Source organism: Alosa sapidissima, chromosome 24, assembly GCF_018492685.1.
Source record: "Alosa sapidissima isolate fAloSap1 chromosome 24, fAloSap1.pri, whole genome shotgun sequence".
Classification (NCBI taxonomy): domain Eukaryota; kingdom Metazoa; phylum Chordata; class Actinopteri; order Clupeiformes; family Clupeidae; genus Alosa; species Alosa sapidissima.
In genome coordinates, this window is record NC_055980.1 from 2,183,602 (window position 1) to 2,207,258 (window position 23,657).

Below are 23,657 nucleotides of genomic sequence, written 5' to 3' on the forward strand. Positions count from 1 at the left end.
CTGCTCTCAGACATTTAACACCTACCTGTACTATGCAATGCACATTGTAGGCTATTCATTGCTTTGATTGGTTGGCTCTATCCAATTGAGTGCAGGGGCATTTTATCCCGATACGGTTGAAACATAATGCCCCATAATCACATTCCAATCATGCAATATCAGACTCAAATTCTGAATAGAATTTAGTATGGCTACATCATGCAAGGTGTTTCATGCACTGAAATCTAATATAATCTGTGAAAATGATAAGTCTGCCAAAATGGTGGAAGGACTCATGGAACCACTAGGCGCACCCACCGTAGTTTTTTAAGGTAAAAACTGCATCTCACCATGCCACCGAGTCAGTGCTGCCACTGACTCTGTGGCATGGTGAGATGCAGTTTTTACCTTTAAAAAAAACTAAGGTGGGTGCGCCTAGTGGTTCCATTATTATTACGGTTATGACTGGTGCCTGGGTTTTTTGTGATTTGGGAATAATTGTCAGAAGGACCTGCAGAACAAATTCAAATTTGCAGATTCGTCTGGGATCTGGACGGCATGGATTGAATCTTTTAAACCACCATTAAAATGATGATCCTCAATGCTAGATCGGATCTAGACAGGGTAACAAAACAGATGGAAATATTCAGACAATGTGATTATCTGATTGTGAAAAAAATTTACTCAGAAGAGCATAATGTAGTGTGAAATTACAAATGATAGAGTTCTCATACTTGATTATGTCACTACAAAAATATATTCTACTCCCCCAACAAAAAGCTAACACATTGAACATTTTAGGAAAGAGTACCAAAATATCTCCTGGTCAGATTACAAATAACAGCAGCCCCAATAACATTAAATTGGTACAAATTTGCGTATACACATATATTAAAACATTCAGACATTTTTAAAATCACATTCCTAAATTACATTATTCAATGTTGCAATAAAAATACAATAATAAAATAAGACCCAAGCCCCCTTTAAAAAGTTTTCACCCTAATAATTACAGCATATTAGGTGCTACACAGTAAAAGAAAGTACCTATCTGATATTAAAATATTCACTGTACTATTCTCTACCTGGACGGAAAGGGAAAGAGGTAGCAACGCTAATGCCTTGTGAGTACTGCAGTTGAAACCATCACATGTGCTTCCACAGCAACTTCATATCAGCATACAGGAAGCCTTCTTTGTGTAATCATACACAGTACTATGGATGTTAGCAGTGAGCGTAATTTGTTTTTCCCTTGTGTCGGTGGTTAGGCGCCCATGCAGATGCAAGGAATTTTGTATATATATTTATAAAAATTAAAAAAAAAAAAAAAAAAAAAAAAATCACATAGGTAAAAAACAGTAACAAACAATTACATTAAAACACTCCTTGGGCACCCCCTCACAAGACAATCCATCATGTGTTCCTTTTACTTTTGAGGCTTGCCTGCTTTCAGATTGTGCAAAGGTAACGCCCCAGGTATGGTAAGGAAAGACTGGGGGATGAGTGGTGGGTTAAGCAGGCAATGGAATCGGTGAAGAAACAGTGGTTGGTCATGGCAGGCACAGGTGGTGCGGTCACTTGTCTTCTGGGCCCCTCGCAGTGGTGTGGCTTCATGCATCAGACTCCAGACTGAGGGATTTGGCTAAAGGAGTTCAGTAGTTGTGGAAGCAGTAGTGTTTAGGCCATACTAGCAAGGCTGGAGTATGGGTGAACTCCAAGTTGTAGGCACTCTGAACAGTCAATCTGTGGACAAAAGAGATCACATTGATAAATAGCTTGAAAAAGTGGTCAGCCAACAAAACAAAACAAGGAGTTGTAAAAGCAGACAGAACAAGGACATTTATCAGCAATTTTTGGTTATAGTCACAGTCAAATGTCCTGTGCTTGGGGACTCCCTACAGCAGACAAACCTCTAACTGTAACACCACCACCACCAACACCAAAGACATCCTTGTGTAAAGTGGGCACCTTCCTTCATCAATGTTTTGCTGAATTTGGTCTACAACACCGCCAAAACCCTCAACAGTGGCATCTGGTGTTCCAGACTCACATCTTTCCATAATCATAATGTGTTAGGACATAATGTCTATATTAAAGACAAAAACAAATATACCTTGAAGAAACAAAACAAGCTCTCAATGACTGTTCCGAACAGGACAAACGGCCGCCTTTAAAGATATCTAACAGGGGAGCGAGGCGACAAGTGCGTTTCCAAAACAATCAAACTCTCTTTTCATGCCTTCTAAGATACTTTCGAACGTCATTTGTCAAGGGTTACCACCACAGGAGTATGAACCTGGATTAGGGTATCTAATCTGTCACTCTTCCTCTCTGTATCAGTTGAATGACATGCCTATACTGTGACACAATCTCCAGACTGGGACTCTCCAGACTCCAGATTTTTTCCTCAAAAAGAAATTCAAGGACTTTCAAGGGCCTTGGATTTTTTTTTTTCAGATTCAGAAACTTTCAAGGATTTCAAGGACCCGTGGGAACCCTGATTAGAAGTCTTCCAACAAGCTGATCACTAGTAAATCCAAAACTCATTTACATTTTTAAGTTCTTAAATGTGGCAGCAAACATCCTTGACATACCAACTTCATTACCAGTCCAGGTTAGATGCGGCAAAATTCACCACAATTTCAGTTTACAAGGCAATGAAGTCTTATCAATGGTACTGATAGACTTTACAAGGAATTCTCTGACCCTTTCAACCCGTCCTGTCACTTAACATGGAATTGTGCCATATGCCTAAACGCTTCACCAGTATCTCTACAATAGAAAGAATCATGTTACCCAACTCTTTTGCATCAATACATTTGCTAGGTTTCACTTTCATACTTGTCTATTTCAGATTGTCATTTATTCAACGGCACATGGCGCAGCTGTTGCAAACATTCTCACGTTGTCCATAAAAGCTTGCCTCTCCCTACCAACCAGAGTTGGTGCTCTTTATACCATTGCCATGGTGAAAACAAATAGTGAGATGGTGCATTTCCAATTAGTGTGGGATGTGGTGTAGTTGTGCAACTGAGTATCCTAAAATATGCTTTAACCCATTTACTCCTAAAATGCCTGCTAAAAACGCCTATAGAATCCTATGGCATTCTAGACTAAATAACCTTATTTCCTGAGGGTTTTCTGAAAACATACTAAAAATTGTCAACGTCTAACAAAATTTAATATCTAAGCCTCTGTAGCACCTAGAAACATGAAATAAAAAGCATGCTGCGCTACGCAGCATCCAACGGGAGGGTCAATGTTGCGTCATGCAGCATCCAGCGCGAATGGGAACCCCATTTTCCTTGACAGCGGTCTGTTATACTTAGCAACGGTCTGTTATTGAGAATTAGCAAACCGCCGAACATTGGGAAGGCCCATTCAAGTGAATGGAGCACTCTGCTGCACTCTGAAGAGCCGTGTAATAAATAATGATTATTTGATTATTAAAAGGTGCTGGGTCATTCCACGTCAGTTCAACCAGGGCCCACGCACTTAGGTCTCAAAAAATTCTGAAAAAATTACCAGGTGTACCTATGTTACCCTGGAGACACACAAAATAAATCCCTTCAGGATCTGAACAGCAGACCTCACAAGTCTGAAAAATCATTTTGGTTATCATTTTCAGAGCACCCAAACACCTTGTGGGAATATACAAAGATTTTTTAAATATGTTTTTCCTTATTAAAAAATCTTTGTATATTCCCACAAGGTGTTTAGGTGCTCTGAAAATGAGAACCAAAATTATTTTTTAGACTTCTAAGGTCTGCTGTTCAGACCCTGAAGGAATTTATTTTCTGTTCATTGTTTTTTGTGAGAGTGTTTCTACTTATCTCAGTAAGGAAATTAAATCAAGAGCCTATGTTGAGTACAAATATGTCTTCTGAAGGCTTAAACAGAGCCCAGCCAAAAACTCTAATAAAATTTGTATCAACTTTGAGGGACAGCTATGACCATGCAGGATTATCCAGACCAAACGTGACGATTTTGTTACATACTATTCCTATTTATGTACCAGCATGCAAAATTTGAGCCTCCTACATGGTTTAGTTCTTGCGCTGTGGGCTTGTGAACTTTGACAAAAAAAAGAGCCCGAACAAAATCGACACCCCCCTCCCCCTGTAAAACTGGCTGTATCTTGGAAAGTATTGATCTTACATAAGAGTAATTTTACAGTGTGTCTCCTGGGTAACATAGGTACACCTGGTAATTTTTTCAGAATTCTTTGAGACCTAAGTGCGTGGGCCCTGGTTGAATTGACGTGGAATGACCCTGCTTTAAGTGATGTTACGTGGTTTCTAAGCTAAAACAATTTTTTGTCACATACTGCAAACATCACCTCACCATCCGCTGCCTGCCTTGGCCCAACCTGGACCATAAAAACATAAACTGTTCCAGCAAATCACTGACGAGATGCTCGAAAAGTGACCTTACTCAACATGGCTTAGAGCATCTTTAAAAAGGATTAAAAATAGTGATATCTCTAAGAATCACTTGCAATCCTTCAAATAGCCTAATTTGTTAAAACCACAGCTGGAAATCCCTTACCGCAATTACCCAGCACCTTGATGCCGGAAGGCTTCATATTGTTCTCTGTCTGTTCCCTTGAAGAAAAAAAAAAAAAAAAAAAAAAAAAAGCACATATTATACCTTAAGGTTTTGCACATACAGTAGCACTGTAATGAAATATATCCAGTGTGAAGACTCACATCTGATCTCCTTCTAGAGACTTTTGGATCTCTTGCAGAACTTCTGTGAAACATGAAGAAAATTATATTACTACAAAATGCTCACTGCAGCATTGACACTGCACGGGCAAAAAAAAGTCGCCAACCCTGACATTTTAAAGGACTGCCTCTTGCTCTGGTTATGATGCACATTCATGCATTCCCCATGACATTGTTTCAACAGATTTATTCAACCACACATTTGCTTGTCTAGAGTTGCATAATTATAGAGTTCTGTCATAGAACTTCTATGGTTTCAAGTAGGACACTATGGTGGCCAATTCATCACAATGTTTCCCCATCCTCCTAGAACCTCTCTTTCTGTTTGAGACGAATCCTGGCATTGCCATCCTTGAACATGTCTGCGCCATCAAGGAAGAAAAGACTGAAGCAATCCCCAGATCATAACACTGCCCTCCTGAGGTTTGTGAAGTGGACACTATGCAAAATGGGTGCATTTCAGCACACATAATGAAATACGAACTCATAGGACTGGATCTTGTTCAGCTGGTCATAAGAAAACCAGTTGTTAGTGAGGCTAATTGGAAAGGATTTAATTTTCAAGGGAACATAAAGATTGGACTCTGGAACAATGGAAAAAGGTCATGAGATCTGATGACTCCAGATTTAGCCTACTCCACCGTGATTAACATGTCAGGGCAGGAAACTCGTAAAGAGATGCACGCATCATGCATAGTGACCACTGTACACAACTCTGGGGTTGCCTCAGTTGGCCAGGTCTAGACTCAGCAATGTTGTGTGGCTATCAGTGATATCATTACTACCTGAATGTGCCGAATGACCAGGTTATCCCATCAACAGGGCTCCAGAGTGGTCTCACATGCAATCAATATTCTGTCCAGTTTGACAACAAATGTTCACTGGTCACACTGACACACTTCACATTTTGCAGCATTACTTATACGTGAATTGTTCTTATAAACAGTCTTGACAGTTTCGACTGCTGACTGTAGTCATCCTCAGAGTCAGTGCAGAATCAGCAGTCGAAACTGTCAAGGTATTCCAAAGCAAATTTACTGTACAAATGATATGAAATAGATATTAAAGTTAAAATGATCATCCATGCAGACTAGATGCAGACTAAACAAAATGCAGATTCACAGACAAGAATAAGCATACATGGCAAGCAACACAGAAAAGGAGAATTGGCGCCATCTCCCAGAGCCTGCTTTAACTGGTTACTGGTTACTAGTGTACTCACTCTCATCATTCAGCAAAGCATGCTCCATTACATGTCTAGCAGAATTCTCTGAAACACATATGTACACATACACAAACATACATATATATCAATTGGATGAGCATAAGCATTTAAGAAAGCATGCAGAAAACAATATCAACTGATTACTACACAATTGCGGGCGTGTGCTGTTGCGAGTTTGTGTCACTTTGGATAAAAGCGCCTGCTAAATACCAGTCAACGTTTACTTTAAGTTTAGTTAACAATTGTAGATTGATTCATCATTTGACAGAGGGTTTTGGAAGGGGCTGGTCCTTCAAAGAAATGGCAATGTGTATTAATTTGGAATGTGCCAAATCTTCCACCACTTTACATTTTGTCAAAAAATGTGCTGAAAAGATCTGATGTTTTCTCTACCATTGTGATGCAGAACTCACACGAAAATGTTTTTCATGGTTGACACACTGATGCTTTACTAAATAACAGTTATACAATCCAAAATAAGTCAATAATCCCTCTGTCTCTGCTCTCAGACATTTAACACCTACCTGTACTATGCAATGCACATTGTTGTCAGGCCTCTAAAAATGCATCACACACATCTACGATGTGTTCATGAAATATCTTAGACAACCAATCAGCAGCATCATCATTATATCTTGGTACAATTGTGTGTGCTTATTGGTTCACTGAGGGTAAAGACATTCATTCCTTATTGGTTAGGTATTGAAATTTGGTATTATTGATACTCAATGGCATCAGAGCTTTGGTGGCAAGGACACCTACGATCAGAAACAAAGACACTGGATAACAACACCACGTTCCCGTTTTGGACATTGTGTTGGTTTTTTGTCTATAGCAAAACCAGATGACTATTTGAAATTGAAATATAAAATGGCTGACAGTCTGACTCATTCAGTAACATCAGTTAATTTAGTCTGTAACCAAATTAAAAATAGACCCAAAATATGCAGGAAAAGGTATTAGTATCAGCCCTAATAATGAATATCAGTTGATGCTTTTTCCATAAGCAAAGCATGTGAAGCATTTAGCCATGCAAGTTCTAATGATTGAATGCCATGAGAGTGAAGATCAAAACAAGGAATATCCATCTCACCATCACTGCCTTTTCTGACTCCCCTGCAAAGGCAATTAAACACAATATGAAGCCTTTATAAAGGCCTGCAAAACACTGAAGTAATAAAGTATTTTTGAGACACACACACACAGTATATCCAATATAATTGTAGCACTGCAAAAGTTAAATACACCTGGTCTAGGTGTACAGACCTGCCATCATAACCCTGCCCATCCCCAAGACTGGTCTTGCTGGGATCAACAGTGGAGGTGCGAATATCTGGCAACTCCACTAAAGACCGCGGTTCCACCACCCAACGGGCAGACAGAGAAAAACGTTCAAACTCCGAAGGAGAAATCAAATAAAATCCTATGGGAGGAGAAACAAGACAAAATATATATATATATATTTTTTTTAATGACAGGCTGGCAGAACAAAGCAGAGTATGTTAGGATGGAGAACTGTCTCTCTTGCCACCCCTATGCTTTATGATTGAGATGATTTTTGGGTCACACACCGTACCCTTCCTCCTGCATACATAAAGTTTTTCATAATGGTCAAACAGTTCTAGGTTTGTTTCATCTAACCAGAAAACATTCCTCCAGATTAAGGTCTCCGTCACAGTGCTAATCTGAAGCTTGTGGAAGGCTGCCCCCAGTGTTTGATCCAAGTTACACAATTTAAAAGCAGTGCCACTAAATATTAGGTTGAGCCAGCTGATCTATGTAGAGTTTTGACCCTCTGAGAACATAACATTATTTTACATTTATTCATTTTGTGTCTACTATTATTCTGGAATTTAACATCAAAATAAAGTAGTTGGACTGTCATAACTAATAGAGTATTGGAATGGATTATTAGGAAACATACAAAAAATGTGTTTGAACGCATTTAGCTAAGATGTATGTAAACCTCCTAGCTAAACTAAATAGCTATCCATAAATAAGGTTTTTTATAAGTATAATAAACTGAAACACGATTTATAATGTAGAATTGTATGTGCCCAGCTAAAAGATGAACTATCTGCTAGTAGTTACATACACAGCATTTAAGATGAGCTAAACAAGCAAACATGAGCAAAACCGAGAACTTGAACATTTCCCCAAGGCTGCATAAATCAACTGATTTTTTGTTCATGGAAGTCCATGGGGGTGAATAATGCTAAATGCTTAATGGTAAGTGAGAGTGTAACTGCTTACCCTGGCCGTGTTTGGTGAAAACGCAGGAAGCAATGCCACTGACATCCTCACGACGTATGCAAGGGTGGTGTACTTGCATTTTGATGGCAGGAAGTGAGATCACATGCAGTTCACCTTGATTGCTCAACACCACAAGGCTGTTTTCACCATAGTCCTCTACCCTACTGCTGCCAAACAAGGCCACGCCCACACGACGCACTCGTGAGCCATCAATAGCGGTCAACTTCAGCTTGGTCTTTGTGCTCACTTTAGGCAACGTGAATAGCTAGAATTAAACACAACACCACACAAGAAAATTAGACAAAAAGAGAAAGACATTCAGTTACACATTTCTATACTGAGTCTGAGGACAATTACTGTACGTTAAAATGAAATGTGTGTGTTTTCCTTTACTGCAAATAGTCTATACAACTTTAAAACAAGGTTAAATAACTCTTCTTCAAACTTGTGGTGAAATGAAGTACCTCAATCAAAGCCTAATAGTTTGATTGCTGACCTTGAATTGCTCCTCAGATATGACCAAGAGGTGGTGAGAGGCCAGCATGTCTGGACTGCGGGCCAGATCATGGGCTACTTCCAGGGGTTCAGGGAGGGGTACACCCCTTCCATCAAGGACCACCAGCCCCACGACAGGAGCACGATGCATCAGCTGGATCTCTTTAGCTAGAGGGTGAGAGAAATTAGAGGACATCGCCAAGTCTTGACAAATCACTAAGGTCTATCTTCATTGTGTATTCAAAGTTCTATGGCATAATCTACCTGACTGTCAACAAAACAAACTCACTCTTAATACACTCCTAACTCCCACTCCATCAGTACCCATGAGGTCTTTGTTTAAAAGGAAGTTTGAAATGTCCTGATACACTTTAACATACTTCCTGATACACTGTAACAGTAACTTTATTGCACCCAGGAGGGAAATTAGTCTTGGGCATTAAGTAGCACTACTTTCCATTGATAATGTTACTTTATGAATACTACCTGTAATATACCTATTACCTATAATATTGACATATGACAAGTTTATACAGTTCAGGTGTTTTTAACTGGAGAAACCTGCATGATATTCTGATAAGTCAGATGGGACTTGAGTGTAACCTTGCTGGGCAGTTACTGATTCCTCCATCCTATGCTCCACAGGCGGTAGGCGTAGCATGTAGGCAAATACAGCACCACCATTTGTTCCAGCCCACAGAGATGGTGTGTTATGGGTACCTGATAGGAATTACAATCTGCATGACTACACAGACACATGACTATACATTCTATCTTACTATAAATAAAACTAAGTTACACAAGGTTTCTTCAATATTCAAATATAGCAAAGTCAAATATAGAGTCAACAGTCAAATTCAACTGTCAAATAACATTATTGGGGGGGTGGGGCTCTGGGGTTGGGTAATAAAAATGTGTGTAGTTCTTGCAACCACTCACTGTCAGTAATGAAGGAGTCTGCGAAATAGAGCGTTCTAACAAGACCAGTAAAGGAGTCATCAGAGGAGCGAGCTTCAATCCTTCTCTGAACTGGTGCCAACTCCATTTCCTGCAGAGCTTCTGCCTCCAGCTTTGCGTTTATCTCCTGCAGCTACTCAGGGAAATAAACATGTGCAGACAAATACACTTTGCATATCAATATTTGACAGTAATAATTTAGCATTAATTCAAAATTTAATAGAAAGCTTGCCATTTCACTTTTGGCTGTTAAAATCAAATTACAATCTCATCACATATTACCAATGTGATTAGAGCACATTTAAATCTATGCATCTTACATACAAAAAAAAACAAAGTTGCCACGCTAGATAAGCACCATCTTAAGGCCAACTTATCAGATTTTATGTAAGAACTGTGTAGGCATTCCTTACGCATTGAACCTTAATGTGTCAATGAACCTTAATGTAATAGGAAGTGTCTTTTCTAAAGTGCCATCTCACCTTAGCTGCATTGTTTGTCTGATGTTTGCGCATTGACACGCGGCTGCGGCGGATCCGACGGAATGATTGACGCAAAGATTTCTTGATGGATTTCACACGAGACAATGGACCCTCCATAGCCAGCTGATCACTGGGGTTAAGGGTGCACCTGTCATAAAATAAGCACACACATCAATTACAAAGAACTTGAGCAACTAATTGGGAAATTAGAACTGAAGAGACATTCATATAATGGTAATAAAATCACAAATACTGTGAATGTACAATTGTTTGTGTTCCCAAATCGACAATACGTTTTAACAGTTCAACATTCCGTTTTCAATCATCAATATTTCTTCTGAATGACTATTTATTGATGTCATTACCAACTGAAAACAAAACTCTCCAATGACAAAGAGACCTCTAATTCACCTGGCTAGAACACTGCTCCTCTGCTGATAGTCATATACACCAAAACCATGGCTGGTCCCAAAGGCCACCAGTTTCCACTCAGAGTGAAGGGCAATGGCTGTGACTACAGCTGGAGGCTGACACTGCACCAAGGCAAAGGGCTGGAATCCAGGAGGGAAAGAAACAGGCTCTTCTCTCACATCCAAACGGGCATGGCCTTTCCAGCGGAAGCCATCCTGGCCCTGAAGCAAGTCCACAACTGTGGCTGGAACCACCTGCTCTGCATTCTCATCATTCAGCTCGAGCACCAGGATCTGGTGGAGATCAGAAAAGATAAGAAAATGTCTTCTGATGTGTTCAAACATAATATATGAGAATAGTTCTCTTTATGGACTTTTTAACTGGTCAATTGAGGGTTTTATTGGGGTAAAACTAATGGCCAAGCAATTCACAAAACCTAAAATCAAGACATTAGTATCCAAAACATCTTCATTCGTTGATTTTTCTGTTTGTGTGTAGTATTAATACATACGATCTGAAAAATGAGATCCACAATATTGTAAAGATGCACAAAAAGTCAGTAGCCAGGAACAATCCAGTGCAAGACAAATTCATTATGATAACAATTAGGGTTCAACATGCTTTAACAAAAAGTTAAGAAAACAGGAAATAAATGTAATATTTCAAAATTACACAAAACAATAACAGTATTAACAAAATGTCAACAAATGTAATTTTAAAATAGAATAGTGTTCCATATTTTGTTGATGTTTGAAGAGAAAACAGATTAATATAACCCTTCATTGTCTGAGGGTAGGCACCAGGGTGTGAACAAAGATAGACTGTCTGCCAGGTGTTCCTAACTTCCCCTGAGAGTGGTACACAGTTACACTTTAAAGCATAAAAGGAGAACAGTAAACTCTTTCATCACTTACAAAGGCCAATGAATGACTGCTTAGCACTAATTTAATGTGCCCTGTGGAATATATGGATAGGTCCATCCACACTCAAATGGAAAATCTGTCAACATGAGAGTTAGATCTTTTGGTACATTCAATCAGTATGATTATGCATTCATCCAGTGATTTACTCTGTGCATATTTTGAGAAGTGATATGTGGTTCTCTCTGTTACTATTTGAGGGTTGGCCGATTAAACAAACACACTTCTGAACAAAGAACTACCCCTTCCCCAAAATAACTGTACAATTTGTGAAAACCTGGAAGTTTCAGCAAAGCATGTCTAGGTGTGTTGCTTATTTCAATAGATTAATTAAGTCCAGCGTCAAGAGTAAGCAAGTCAAGTTTCTCTACCTGAAATGTATTCAGAGGATATGAGAAATAGTTCAACTACATTGAAATCTGCATAACCACTTTTGTGTTGTGAACTACTGAAACTACAACCCATTTTTAGCCTTAAAAGGGAAGGATAGTCGTAATCAATAAAACATTAACATGACCTGCAGTTTCCATTCATGTTGAAAGCGCAGATGTTATACCCCCTCTCGCCCACTGTGGTCCTCTAATGAGCGTTTGCTGTGTCTGACTTTCACTACCACGTCACAGTCCAGACTCTTTTGGCCTGGGATTCCTGGGGTGCATTTCCAAAAAGCATAGCTGCTAACCTGTTAGCAACTTAGTTGGTTGGCAATGGGAAATTGCACTGCAACCAACCAAGTTGCTAACTTAGTTAGCAACTATGCTTTTGGGAAACGCACCCCTGGTTGGTGAAATGATTAACACGATGCTTTTCATTCTAGTGATAGTTTTGGGATTTTCAAAGTGTTCAAAGACTCATCTGTTTATCTAACTAATTAATTCTCATTACAGAGTCTCGGTTTGTGTATGTTTATGGCTATTACTATTATAATGATTTGCTATTGTTATTATTCTTAAATCATTTAGTCTATTATTAGTAGTAGAATTTTTATATAGGATATATGGCTACTTCAAACTGTTAATTTTTAATTACAATATTTACTATTATTGTTATTATTGTATGACAAAAGTGTCTGCTAAGAACCATAAAAGTTTAAAATTAAGTTCTAAATTAAATTCTATCCGACACAAGGCAAGTCGGCCCACTGGGATAATGCCAAGTATGCCAGATTACCATTCCACCACAGATGACTTGGTAAAGACGGCAAATATAGCCATCTGACATGACCAGAGCGAAAATCTCACCTGTCCTGCTGTGCCTGCTACTGTCAGGTAACCACTGTATTTACAAAGATGGATCTTTTGTATGCCAAGTCGAGGGTCATCACTATAGGGATCAAAGCATCCAACCTACAACACCAAGAGCCACTTTAGTTTTGTAAAAGAGATACACCACATCAACACACACACAAAAATATAAAATAGTTTAACTGCTACTAAAGTCAGTTCCAGGGCTACCTTGCGGAATGGTGGCCACTCTCCCTCTGCCCCCTGATTCAAGTTGTCATTTGGATCTGCATCTGTGTGGAAAACCCCTGCAGTGCTGAGCTTATACATGGGATACAGGCAGACCCCAGAGGCGTCCCAAAAACGTACAGTACCATCTTCATGTCTGTTGACGTAAAGCAAAGATTGAGACAAAATTATCTTTGAAGGTGCAATCAAACTAGTATATTACGAGGCAACTCTTATTGTAAGGAACCCATCAGAGGAATTGTAAAAGCTTCTTTTGTCATGTTTCCATGAAAACTTGTGGCCCCACCGAGCTGAGGTGCGCTTGGCTCATTGACCTGACACGGCCTGATGTTTGTGTTTCATTAGCAGCTTCCCGACGATCGCCCCAAAGACGTGCAGACAGGGGCGAGCAGGGGCTAGACGTTTCCCCACTGTCGGGCCAAAGCTGGGTTAACAACATGTGACATTTTTATATACTGCTCTTCTAGACACTCAAAGCACTTCACAGTGAAGGGGAACCTAACAAACCAACACCAATGTGGGAGTGTGGAGGCAAATGGCTTCCCCGTGATCACTACTGGTGCTTAATGGTGCCTCCGCAGGGCTTCCTCAGGGCTATTGTCCCCAGGTCTTTGGCCTCACCTTTACCCTCCCACAAACCTGCACTTAGTTGCGCTTCAGATGGTGTCAAGGTGGAAGGTGGGATTAACCGAGTCTGGTTAGTTAAGAGAATAACATTGCTAGCGTTGCAATTAACCAAGAAAATGGTCAGAACACAAAAGCATGGCTCTGCTTAATATTTCAGCTGATGAAGTGTGAGACAACCACCAAAAGCAATTTGCATGATTATCCAAAGATTTTTTAAGCAGGCAGGCCACAAATCAAGATCTACGACACCACCCCTACATTAAATCATATTTCAATACAAAACAACACAGGCTGCAACTCCCTATGGAAAGTTTTCAGATCTGCACTCTTAGAATAGGTTGGCGACGCAGAGATTTAGTCGTTTTCAGCATATTTGAAAATATTGACCACTAATATCGGCAGATTCGCAGATGGCCGATGGCAGCAAAAAAGGCCCATATCGGCCAATACCGATAGCCTGCAGATATATCGGTGCATCACTACTTAATTTGTTAGCATTCCACTGAGCAAAAGACAGCAACAGGAACTTCTGATACTATGCTTGAACTTTTCTCCCTTGATTTGGGTATGACTTCAACATTGAGGCGGTATTGTGGGCGGAATTCAGGACAACACAGAGGGGCCATCAGCCTGTAAGTAAGCACATTTCTGGCAGCATGAAGCCCCAGCCTTTATCACCTGTGAGCTCGAATAACGCCTGGAGAGAGAGAGAGAGAGAGAGAGAGAGAGAGACAGAGACAGAGATAGAGATAGATACTTTATTGATCCCCAAGGGGAAATTCAAGAGCGTGGCTCTTTTTGAGCGTGTCAAATATTGAGCGTGGTTCAGCGTCGTGTGGTGCAGTCAAAGTTGTAATGGAAACAGAAATTAGTGTGGTACACCACAGCTCTGCACAGCCACAAATTACAATGGAAACATGACTTTAAATTGATAATACCGTTATCTATGCATACTCCCATGTCCCCTTTACAAATGATCAGTTGTATCTAAAAAAAAAAACTCAACAAATCTCAAATTTGTGAAACTGTGGCTTGTGACTTTTGAACAAATGTGTCACTTGTAAATGCTCAAGCCAAAATAGGAAGTGGAATCATAATGCATATTACAATGGCCATTTTAGTTCCAGTGGCATCCACACACATATACACACCCTGTAAGGAGGAGGTCCCTCTGTGGTGGTTCAGGGGCCAGATTCTGTCCACCAGTGATTGGCCAGGGCTAAAGACAAATAAGAGGAATAGGGATAAACATAATACATATTAAGACCAACAGGAGAAAGGGCACCATTTCATTGCAGTAATTTAACTTTTTTCATGTTTTACACAAAAAATCCACAGACCTTGTTTGAGTAGTGTGTATTTTGTAAATCACCAGCAGCTAGTATGCGTTCCCACAGCTTGAGGGGAATGCTGGAGACATGATGTGAGCAGGTGATAGCTGAGCAATGCAGCGGCACCAGGTAGGGTGTTTGAATGACAGGCCATCCATCAGACTGGAGATCCACCACCACCAGCTCTTCCTCCACCAACACCACAAGAGCACTGGGGTCGCCTACAATGATGCCCACAGATAGACAGATAGATAGATAGAGAGACAAACAGAGACAGATAGACACAGAGACAGAGACAGACAGACAGACAAATACTTTAGGTCATGTCTATTTACTTTACTTATTTGATGCGCGATGCGTGTTGCTGGTGTGTTAATATGCAAGGACATTTACCTGTATGCTGCTCTCCTTCTCTGATAACAAAGAAGTCAATAATGCGGGATGTGAAATCAAGTGCAATGTGAGTCTTGCTGTGGATGACAGAGATACAGTGCCTGTCCCCATAGCTGGCACGTGGCATTCCCCCACTGAAGATCACGAATGGAGGCCTGTGGAGGAACCAAGAGCAACACAATTCAAATTTAGGAAACTGGCATGGATTAAAAAGAAATTGATGGCCAAAATTGACCAACTGTTTTGGTCAATTGAGCCATCTTGGGTATGCAAAAAATGGATAGCAGAAAGGCTCTCAACCTGCATCAAGGGTTTCTGCAGAGTTCTGTCAGTCAAATTTAAGACGTTTTAAGACGTTTTTTATGACCATTATGATTTAAAGTTATGACCTATACGAATTACGAAAAATAACTTCAGTCATTAGTCACAGTATTCAACACCCACAGACCTCCACACTCTATGACGCAGGAGACCGGGGTTTGATTCCTGCTCGCTGCAGCAATGTTGAAGGGGCATTTCTCACAGCTAAACCAAGCTAGATAGATAGATAGATACAGTAGATATATAGAGATAGAAGGTCGGGCTTGTGGAGCTATAGGCAACATGGTCCTCGCTTTAGATTGGGGGGCTGCAAAATGTACTACAAATAGGTAAGAAAGGTCTTATAAGCGTATTAGTTATCCACCTCTTTGTCTTATACACCATTAACAAGCATTAACAAGCTGCTTGTTAACACTTACAACTATATGCTTGTAAGTAACTTAAAAGGCTGCTTATTAACACTTACAAGCTGCATGTTAACAGTTAGTTAATGTTATTAAAGGATAATTGTTAGTAATTAATTGTTAACTGCTTATAATACACTGTTAATACCTAATAAGCACATGTTATTCTAAAGTGTTACCATAATTTCTAATATTTTATGATCTGCATAATAGTTAGCTAAAATAGTTAGTAATTTGAATAGATCATGTTGATTTGTAAACTACTACACTTTACATTGGTAAAGTCATTACATTGGTAGTGTGTATGTCTAATTGAGCGCCTGTCACTTTAAGAGAAACATGAAAATAATTTGCTTTCAATCTCACGGATTTAGGCTAGTGGAACATAGTTGCGCATAGTGCAAGGATAGGTAGATGCAATTCATTGTGTTTTCTATCATTCCGTCATTAGATAAAATAAATCCTCAAAAGACTAACAAGTTCAAGAAAATCTTTCTGGGATCATAGAGGAGATAGCCTAAGTGTCTAGCAATGTTAATTTCTATGATTTTGGTGAGCACTACTCAAATGACTGTCATGATGCAGCATGAGCTAACGGGAAAGTTAAGGAGCTCCCTCCAGATTTAAAAGTTTGTTAATGAGGAAAATAGCCCATTTCTAAAATGTCATTATACCCAACAGTAGGACTAAATTAACTAAATTCCATACCCTAGGTAGGGTCAGCAAATCAATTTAACATTAGCCTTCTATCATTTGTTGCTGTGAGGCCACAGCATCACACACGCAGTTTCAAAGCTGCGAGTGTGTATGTATGGAGAAGAGACACATAGGCTACAGAAAGCACTAGAAGCATGCTTTGCGCATACTGACATATGTCTCTTATTGCAAAACACCGTCATTCTTAATAGATTTAATTGCCGGACTTTCACAGAAACCCACTTCAACCTTTTTTGGTGCTAGACCATACACTAGACCATAGACTGTAAAAGAAAACATTGGCAGTGAAGCTTGGGAGTTCGGAGTTCACGCAGGTTTCGGTGAAAGTGAAAATCCTTCCGACAAGTCTGTTTGCTGCACTGACGCATTGACCTTGTAGTTGTGGAACGCTGTGATAACACCTAGATTCCTCAGACAGAACTACATCAAGCGGAATGAATGAATGCAGCCGCCAGCGTATTTCTCAGGGGGGAAAAGGCGATGGTAGAACCAATGAATAAACGAGTGTATAAATTTAAGACGTGACTAAATGTAATTTATGACCTTGTATGGAAAATCCGGAAGTTTTTATGACTTTTTAAGGCCTAACATTCTTATCATCAAATTTTAGACTTTTTATGACCCTGCGGAAACCCTGTGCATCTCAAATGGCGTACAATACCTAATTTGACTGCATGAGGTTAATGGTTCCCCCTCCCCATTATAAGAAAAGGCATTTTCACAAAGGAACATTACATGACGCCTACAGACATCTTTGCTATTAACCTTTGAAAATGAAATGTACAGACTATAACACTATAAACACCTTACTGCCAATACACAAGCTACATTGTCTTGCGCCTTCATGTGAAGTGCCCTTGAGCAAGGCACCTAACCCCTCACTGCTCCCCGAGCGCTGTTGTTGTTGTTGCAGGCAGCTCACTGCGCCGGGATTAATGTGTGCTTCACCTCACTGTGTGCTGAGTGTGTTTCACTAATTCACAGATTGGGATAAATGCAGAGACCAAATTTCCCTCACGGGATCAAAAGAGTATATATACTTATACTTGATCCCATAAAATAGTTGAGAATACACACAGCAAACAAACACCACATACTTTTCCAGCATGACCTCAACCCTCTCTAAAAACCAAACGCAGAATGGATGTTTGTGCTTTCCTACTGGTGCATAACTCTGTATTTCACTTATTTTAAATAATAAAATATTATATTAAGGTATTATATTATTGTTCTTTCCTATAAATGCAGAACTAGTTAAATGAAATCAAAGTGCATAAGTGGCAGATGAATAATACCAGATAAATAGGTGCAGAAATTACACAAATGGCATGCTGAGAGGGAAAAAAGATCAAGGGCCCCATCATGACATTCAAAAGCGCATTGTCACTCGTCAAAAGTTTATTCAAATTTAGTAGGATGTCCAGTTCACATTGGGGGGGGGGGGGGAACAACAAGGTGTTCCTAGGTCTTTTAATCAGTCATATGGTTGTGTTTGGGGCGTAACATCATTTAAACCAATGAGAATTACATCTGTCATTCCCTTTAACGGCGCAAAGCGCGATATGTCAAATAAATGCATCGGTATTATGGCATTCAACGGCGCATTTGAAGGAGGCTGCTTGCGAGACTGTATGGAATAGTCATTCCTAAACCATGCTTTACTAAAACCTAGCATAGCCTTCACACATTTGCACTCGTCTATTATTTGAACTCATTGGCAAAGTGAAACTAATTCACCAAGGTGTCAGTCAACGACAAGACAGTTATATGCAGTTACTTTCACTATTGACTGACAATGGGTTACCATCAAAAACATAGGCTGGAAAAAGCAACACTTACCTTAATATTGCTCAAATGACTGAATAAAACAACATTTATCCTGCAGAGGAGTTGCTTATATCTCGTGACAGTGCGTCTTCAGCTGTGCTCTATACGTGTCTCTCTCCTCTCCCATAATCACTTTTAACTGTCATTACCAATTTGCAAATGATGGTGAATAACTACTCATCATGAGATGTACAGTATTTCGTAATATCTTTATTCTAATTATGTTTCCCATTGTAATCATGCAATTTGTAATGTTTTGCATGGATGTGCACTGGTGTGCGTTCATGAATGATAGAAGGATGGTGCGTTCACCTGCCAATATGACTGTTGACAATGCGCTCTTAAAATAACATATAAACAACTCGCCATAGACTTCTGACCAGGAGTACAATAGCGATTTTTAGACAATGCCCCCCCCCCAGGTTGTTAATTGCCACACCCCTGGGTGCATTGTTTAAAAAATAAACGTGCAAAATACCTAATTAAACTTTGCGCGGGTGGAAAACAAGTTTTACGCCATGCAAAATACAGCCCAGAGTCTGACTAATAGGCTGCACTGTTTAAGTGTCAGTCTGGAGTCCTGTACCGCAAAAATACGACAAACTGTGTTTCCTTTGGCAGACATGTGGTTAATTATTAACTGGAGAAGGTCATGTGAAAAACTCTGGGTTAATGACACAAAGAGAAAAACGTACATCTCTCACATTAGTTACAGCCCAAATAAACATACCCTTGTTTTGTGGGAAACTGAAGAACTTTGGAAATGGCTTTACAGGGGAAAGAACCTGTGTGTGAATGAGGAAAGCAGTAGTTACTTTTATGACAATTTGGTGGACAACTTTTGTTTTGACTTAATATAAAATGTTACTGCAGTCAACTATTCCAACATAGAATAGACTTGCTGCATATGATCAGGACGTCATCTTACCGTAAGGAGTATCCTGCTTTTCAGGCTGGGACTGCACATCACCTTCCGTTGTCAGCCAGCAACAATAGCTGCCATCACTATGAGAACTAAGTATTTGCTCTCCATCTTCCATCCACCATACACTCTCCAATTGCTACAGAGAAAACACTTTATTACTTAATGCTACCTCAACTACTGGTGTTTAACTAGTTCAGTTGTTTGAGGCATATTTCACAGTATCATAGTCATCATAGTAATAGTAGTAATATCATAGCCATCATAGTAATCATAGTTTTGGTATTTGCCATTATTTTTATGCTGATTATCATGATACTATTATAGTTTTACTAAAATGTGTATTATATTATTGTTATTTTGCTCACTGGATTTTTTTTTTAACTGTTGTTTTTATCAAATGTTTTCCAAGCCACTATGAACAAAAGTGTCTGCTAAATACAATAACAGTATTCATAAGTAAATCAATGAGCAAAGCACATAAATTAAACAGCGTTTAGTACTTGAGTGCCCAGGAAGTGCTGGAGGGCACACTGTCTATCCAGGTCCCACAGCACCATGAGACCACGACCATAGCCAATCAGCACCAGCCTCGGATTCAAGGGTTTCTCCTGCAAGGCCTCCACACACTCCAGGTTTCGGCGGGTAACATACTCCTCTGGGATTCTAACAGAATAAGTGAAGATTACTACTGGAATGTGCAACACATATCTGCATCCACATCTTATTTCAAAACCAGAAATAAGTAACTGAAAACAAAGACTAACATTATTTAAACTCTTGGAACTCTAGTCCATTTAACAGTCAATTATTTTTTCAATTAACTCATTGAGTGCCAAAAACGTAATATTACGTTTTTCCTTCCCATGTGTTGAGTGCCAAAAACGTAATATTACGTTTTTAGCTTTTTTTTTTTAATTACGAAACTAGACACTCTAACACACCTTATATGTGATTTTGGAACTCTGTGATGAATGGAAATGAAATATATGACGATCGTGAAACTCATGAAAACGCACAATCTGGACATTTTATCTGGACATTTTATCATAACTCTGTTGCCGCTTTGGGTCGAATCAGTGACGCATGCACGTCAGGTCAAAACCAGGCCATTTTCGTGGGTCTATCACAAGGTGGCAGTCTCGCCAGGTCTCGCTGATCACTTCCCGGAAAGTTTACACAAATAAGTAACATGCAACACTTCATATTTCATGAAAGACGTTATATCTCCATTTCTAGAAAAGAGAGCTTAAAGTCTCACCTTTTAATCGAGCTATTGTATGTGTTCATAGCTATAACACAGAATATGCTGTGGCTGTACAAAAATCAACAATGGTCTTGCTTGCTGGCACTCTAGGACAAAGCTCCCGAAAACAGCCTGGCATTCAATGAGTTAATAGGTTGTCTGTTTTATGTCAAAATATGTCAAAAAATTGTGAAAATACCGATCAGTGATTCCAAAAGCCCAAAAACCCTAAAGGTCTTGCTTTGCCCTCACCCTACTAAAGATATTCAACTTACTGGATTAAGCAGTGAAGAAACCGGAAAATAACCGAATTAGCGAGAATTAGAAGAATTTGAATTTTGGCCAAACAAATCAAACCAATTAAACAATTATCAAGATAGTTGCCGATTCATTTAGACATCTAATCAATAGACTATCCTTGAAATGGAAAATAAATGATCCCAATAGATGCAGCACACTGAAACAAACATGGTAAAGTGACTGTATTAAATTACCCTGTAAACATGCAAGGGTAGTATTTACAATTTAAATGCACATACAATTACATAATTTTAGTTTCACTTAAAAATGGAAAATGCAAATAAATAGGGTGTATAAAAAATATAGTGGATTGAAAATGTATTGTATACAAGTGTGTGTATGAATTAGATGGAAAGGGGATGTTCTACCTGGCCTGGACATCTTCCACACTGATGTTCCTCTCCTCAAGTTCCCGAAAACCAGGCACCTCTACCACAAAGACATGGCCACCCTCAGTTCCCAGCAGAAGCCATTCACCTGATGAATGTGCCAACACTGTAGTTACCCGTGTCACGCTGGGTGGAGCACTGTCATAAAAATAAAAGAGAATTACTGTGTTGGGGTGGTATGCCTCCGCGTAGCTGCAAATTTCTGGTTGACAGACATTTGTGTGGCGAGGCATGTTAATACATAGATTATAGTTTTGAAAAAATCTAGTCCATGTGAACATTTATAATAAATCTGAAGAACATGCTTCAAGGCATTCTTGAGATATGGCATTCACAAAAAGGGACATACATATGGTCAATGTGACCTTGAACTGATGAATTGATTTAATTTTGGAAGTCAGAGCCCAGGTAAATACTCGTACCAAATTTGAAGTATTTTAAGGCAGTGTTTAAAGCATTTAAAACATTTAATGTGTGATGTAAATGTATGCCTGCACATCTACAGGCATGTGTGTAAAGGCCAATTTACTGTCTAAGCAACAAGTTTCACTTGACAAAATATGATAGACCAAATTTGAAATGGCGCTTGGATATCAACTAAAAATTCTACCAGAGCTAGTGTGACTGAGATAAACATTAGAAAATGTACAAGTTGTTATAGAGACTAGGTGACATTCTATTAGACAATCTGCTGATGGTGCAGGACTGAAATCCTACAACATCTGTTGACAATACTTCTTCATTTGAGCACCTGGACCAAAAATCAGCCTTATAGAGCCATCTTACCCAGGTGGTCCAGTGAGAGTGAAACGACCCACTTCCAGAAGCTCAGACACACCATGGTGGGCTCTTAGAGTCCACATGTGCAGACTATTGTCATCCAGCAGAGTCACCAATTCCAGCTTAAAAAAAAAACATACAAATTTAGTTTTCAAACCATCCCCTCTCTAAAAAGAGCCAAGAGTGACAGAATGATGCTAGAAAACGTACCTGGTGGGGCAAGAAGTGCACCTGAGTAACTGTGGCATTCTCATCATGAAGCCCCATAAATTCCACACCTGGGGCTCCATATCTTAAACTTCGATAAGAAAAACTCAAACATATAAATGAAACACAGTAGCCAATGGCCCTGTGGTAAATTTCATGACTGCTATGTAGAGGCAGTGAATGAAAATACAAGTAATGGCATATGTAACGGAGGCAGACTGAGCTAGCATGCTAGTTGCCCGTGTAAATCCTCACAGCCCTAACCTTAAGAACGCTTCTAACCGCTGAGTTGGAAGCCTGGGCTTTTAGCTCAGTGGTTAGAGCGTTCATCCCCCGTTCGTCGGCGAACAAACCGACCTTGTGACATTGAATGGTTAGGGCTGTGAGGATTTACACCGGCAACTAGCACGCTAGCTCAGTCGGCCTCTGTTACACTCACCTCCCTAAATCCTCCCATCCGGGTCACGGCACCAATGTCACAAGGTCGGTTCGTTCACGGGCCACGGGCCTCGAACCCGCCACCTTGACACACACACACACACACCGGCATGGAAGACAAATGCTCTAACCACTGAGCTAAAAGCCCAGGCTTCCAACTCAGCTGTTAGAAGCGTTCTTAAGGTTAGGGCTGTGAGGATTTACACGGGCAACTAGCACGCTAGCTCAGTCTGCCTCCGTTACACATATTTACATCTCCCTTTGTGCTGCACTGGTCTAGAAAGGTTCATTCTCATTTACCCCCCTTCCATTCTAGCATACACATAGGTTGCAAATTCACTCTAGTGTATTACCACTTTAGCCAGTACTCGATTGGTACAATTTCATGACTGAAACAAAACAAAACAAAGACTATGAGTGTATTTTTAAATTTCGGGCCTATAACGTCACGGTATTAAACACCATCTGATGGTTTGACAAATGATTCATATGTTTATGCCAGCTTCTAACAAAACTCATTACATAAGAATAAAATGATCTACAAATAAAACGTTATCTAAATAACTGTAATGATTGTAACACAAAAGATATCACCATAAACAGCTTCTATTTCACAAGCCCATTTACAACCCTATAATTAGGCTGGAAAATAAAACGCTCCATTTTAGCAGATATCCATCAACCCCTCATGCTTATCTAGCACCCAAATGAATAATTAAGTAAGCTTTACAGAGTGGCTACCAGCAAAAGCTCACAATAGGCTCCAGCAACTTATATCTGAATCTCCCACTCAAAGTGGTACCATAACGTGTATAATACCCTGTATTTGCGTCC

General features: G+C 39.6%; 1 protein-coding gene across 5 annotated transcripts in view; it reads right to left on the reverse strand.

Moving 5' to 3' along the window:
- Positions 1–638: 638 nt before the first annotated feature.
- Positions 639–23,657, reverse strand: part of llgl2 (LLGL scribble cell polarity complex component 2) — a 28,545-nt gene continuing 5,526 nt past the window's right edge. For 2 of the 5 annotated variants that reach the window (XM_042082585.1, XM_042082584.1), the window contains 23 exons: positions 22,389–22,470; positions 22,185–22,300; positions 21,378–21,536; positions 19,967–20,129; positions 19,470–19,602; positions 19,272–19,326; positions 15,273–15,427; positions 14,889–15,100; positions 14,700–14,767; positions 12,904–13,057; positions 12,691–12,795; positions 10,530–10,822; positions 10,119–10,266; positions 9,619–9,769; positions 9,283–9,399; positions 8,681–8,847; positions 8,185–8,449; positions 7,198–7,354; positions 7,020–7,047; positions 5,929–5,974; positions 4,689–4,731; positions 4,474–4,583; positions 4,331–4,433 (listed from right to left, as the gene is read on the reverse strand). In XM_042082585.1, coding sequence (XP_041938519.1) covers positions 4,493–4,583; positions 4,689–4,731; positions 5,929–5,974; positions 7,020–7,047; positions 7,198–7,354; positions 8,185–8,449; positions 8,681–8,847; positions 9,283–9,399; positions 9,619–9,769; positions 10,119–10,266; positions 10,530–10,822; positions 12,691–12,795; positions 12,904–13,057; positions 14,700–14,767; positions 14,889–15,100; positions 15,273–15,427; positions 19,272–19,326; positions 19,470–19,602; positions 19,967–20,129; positions 21,378–21,536; positions 22,185–22,300; positions 22,389–22,470 — 2,908 coding nt within the window. In that variant the 3' untranslated portion in view covers positions 4,331–4,433; positions 4,474–4,492. Of the gene's footprint in view, positions 1,723–4,330; positions 4,434–4,473; positions 4,584–4,688; positions 4,732–5,928; positions 5,977–7,019; positions 7,048–7,197; positions 7,355–8,184; positions 8,450–8,680; positions 8,848–9,282; positions 9,400–9,618; positions 9,770–10,118; positions 10,267–10,529; positions 10,823–12,690; positions 12,796–12,903; positions 13,058–14,699; positions 14,768–14,888; positions 15,101–15,272; positions 15,428–19,271; positions 19,327–19,469; positions 19,603–19,966; positions 20,130–21,377; positions 21,537–22,184; positions 22,301–22,388; positions 22,471–23,657 lie in introns of those variants that run through there. The other 3 variants (XM_042082587.1, XM_042082586.1, XM_042082588.1) reach the window with 3 other exon arrangements.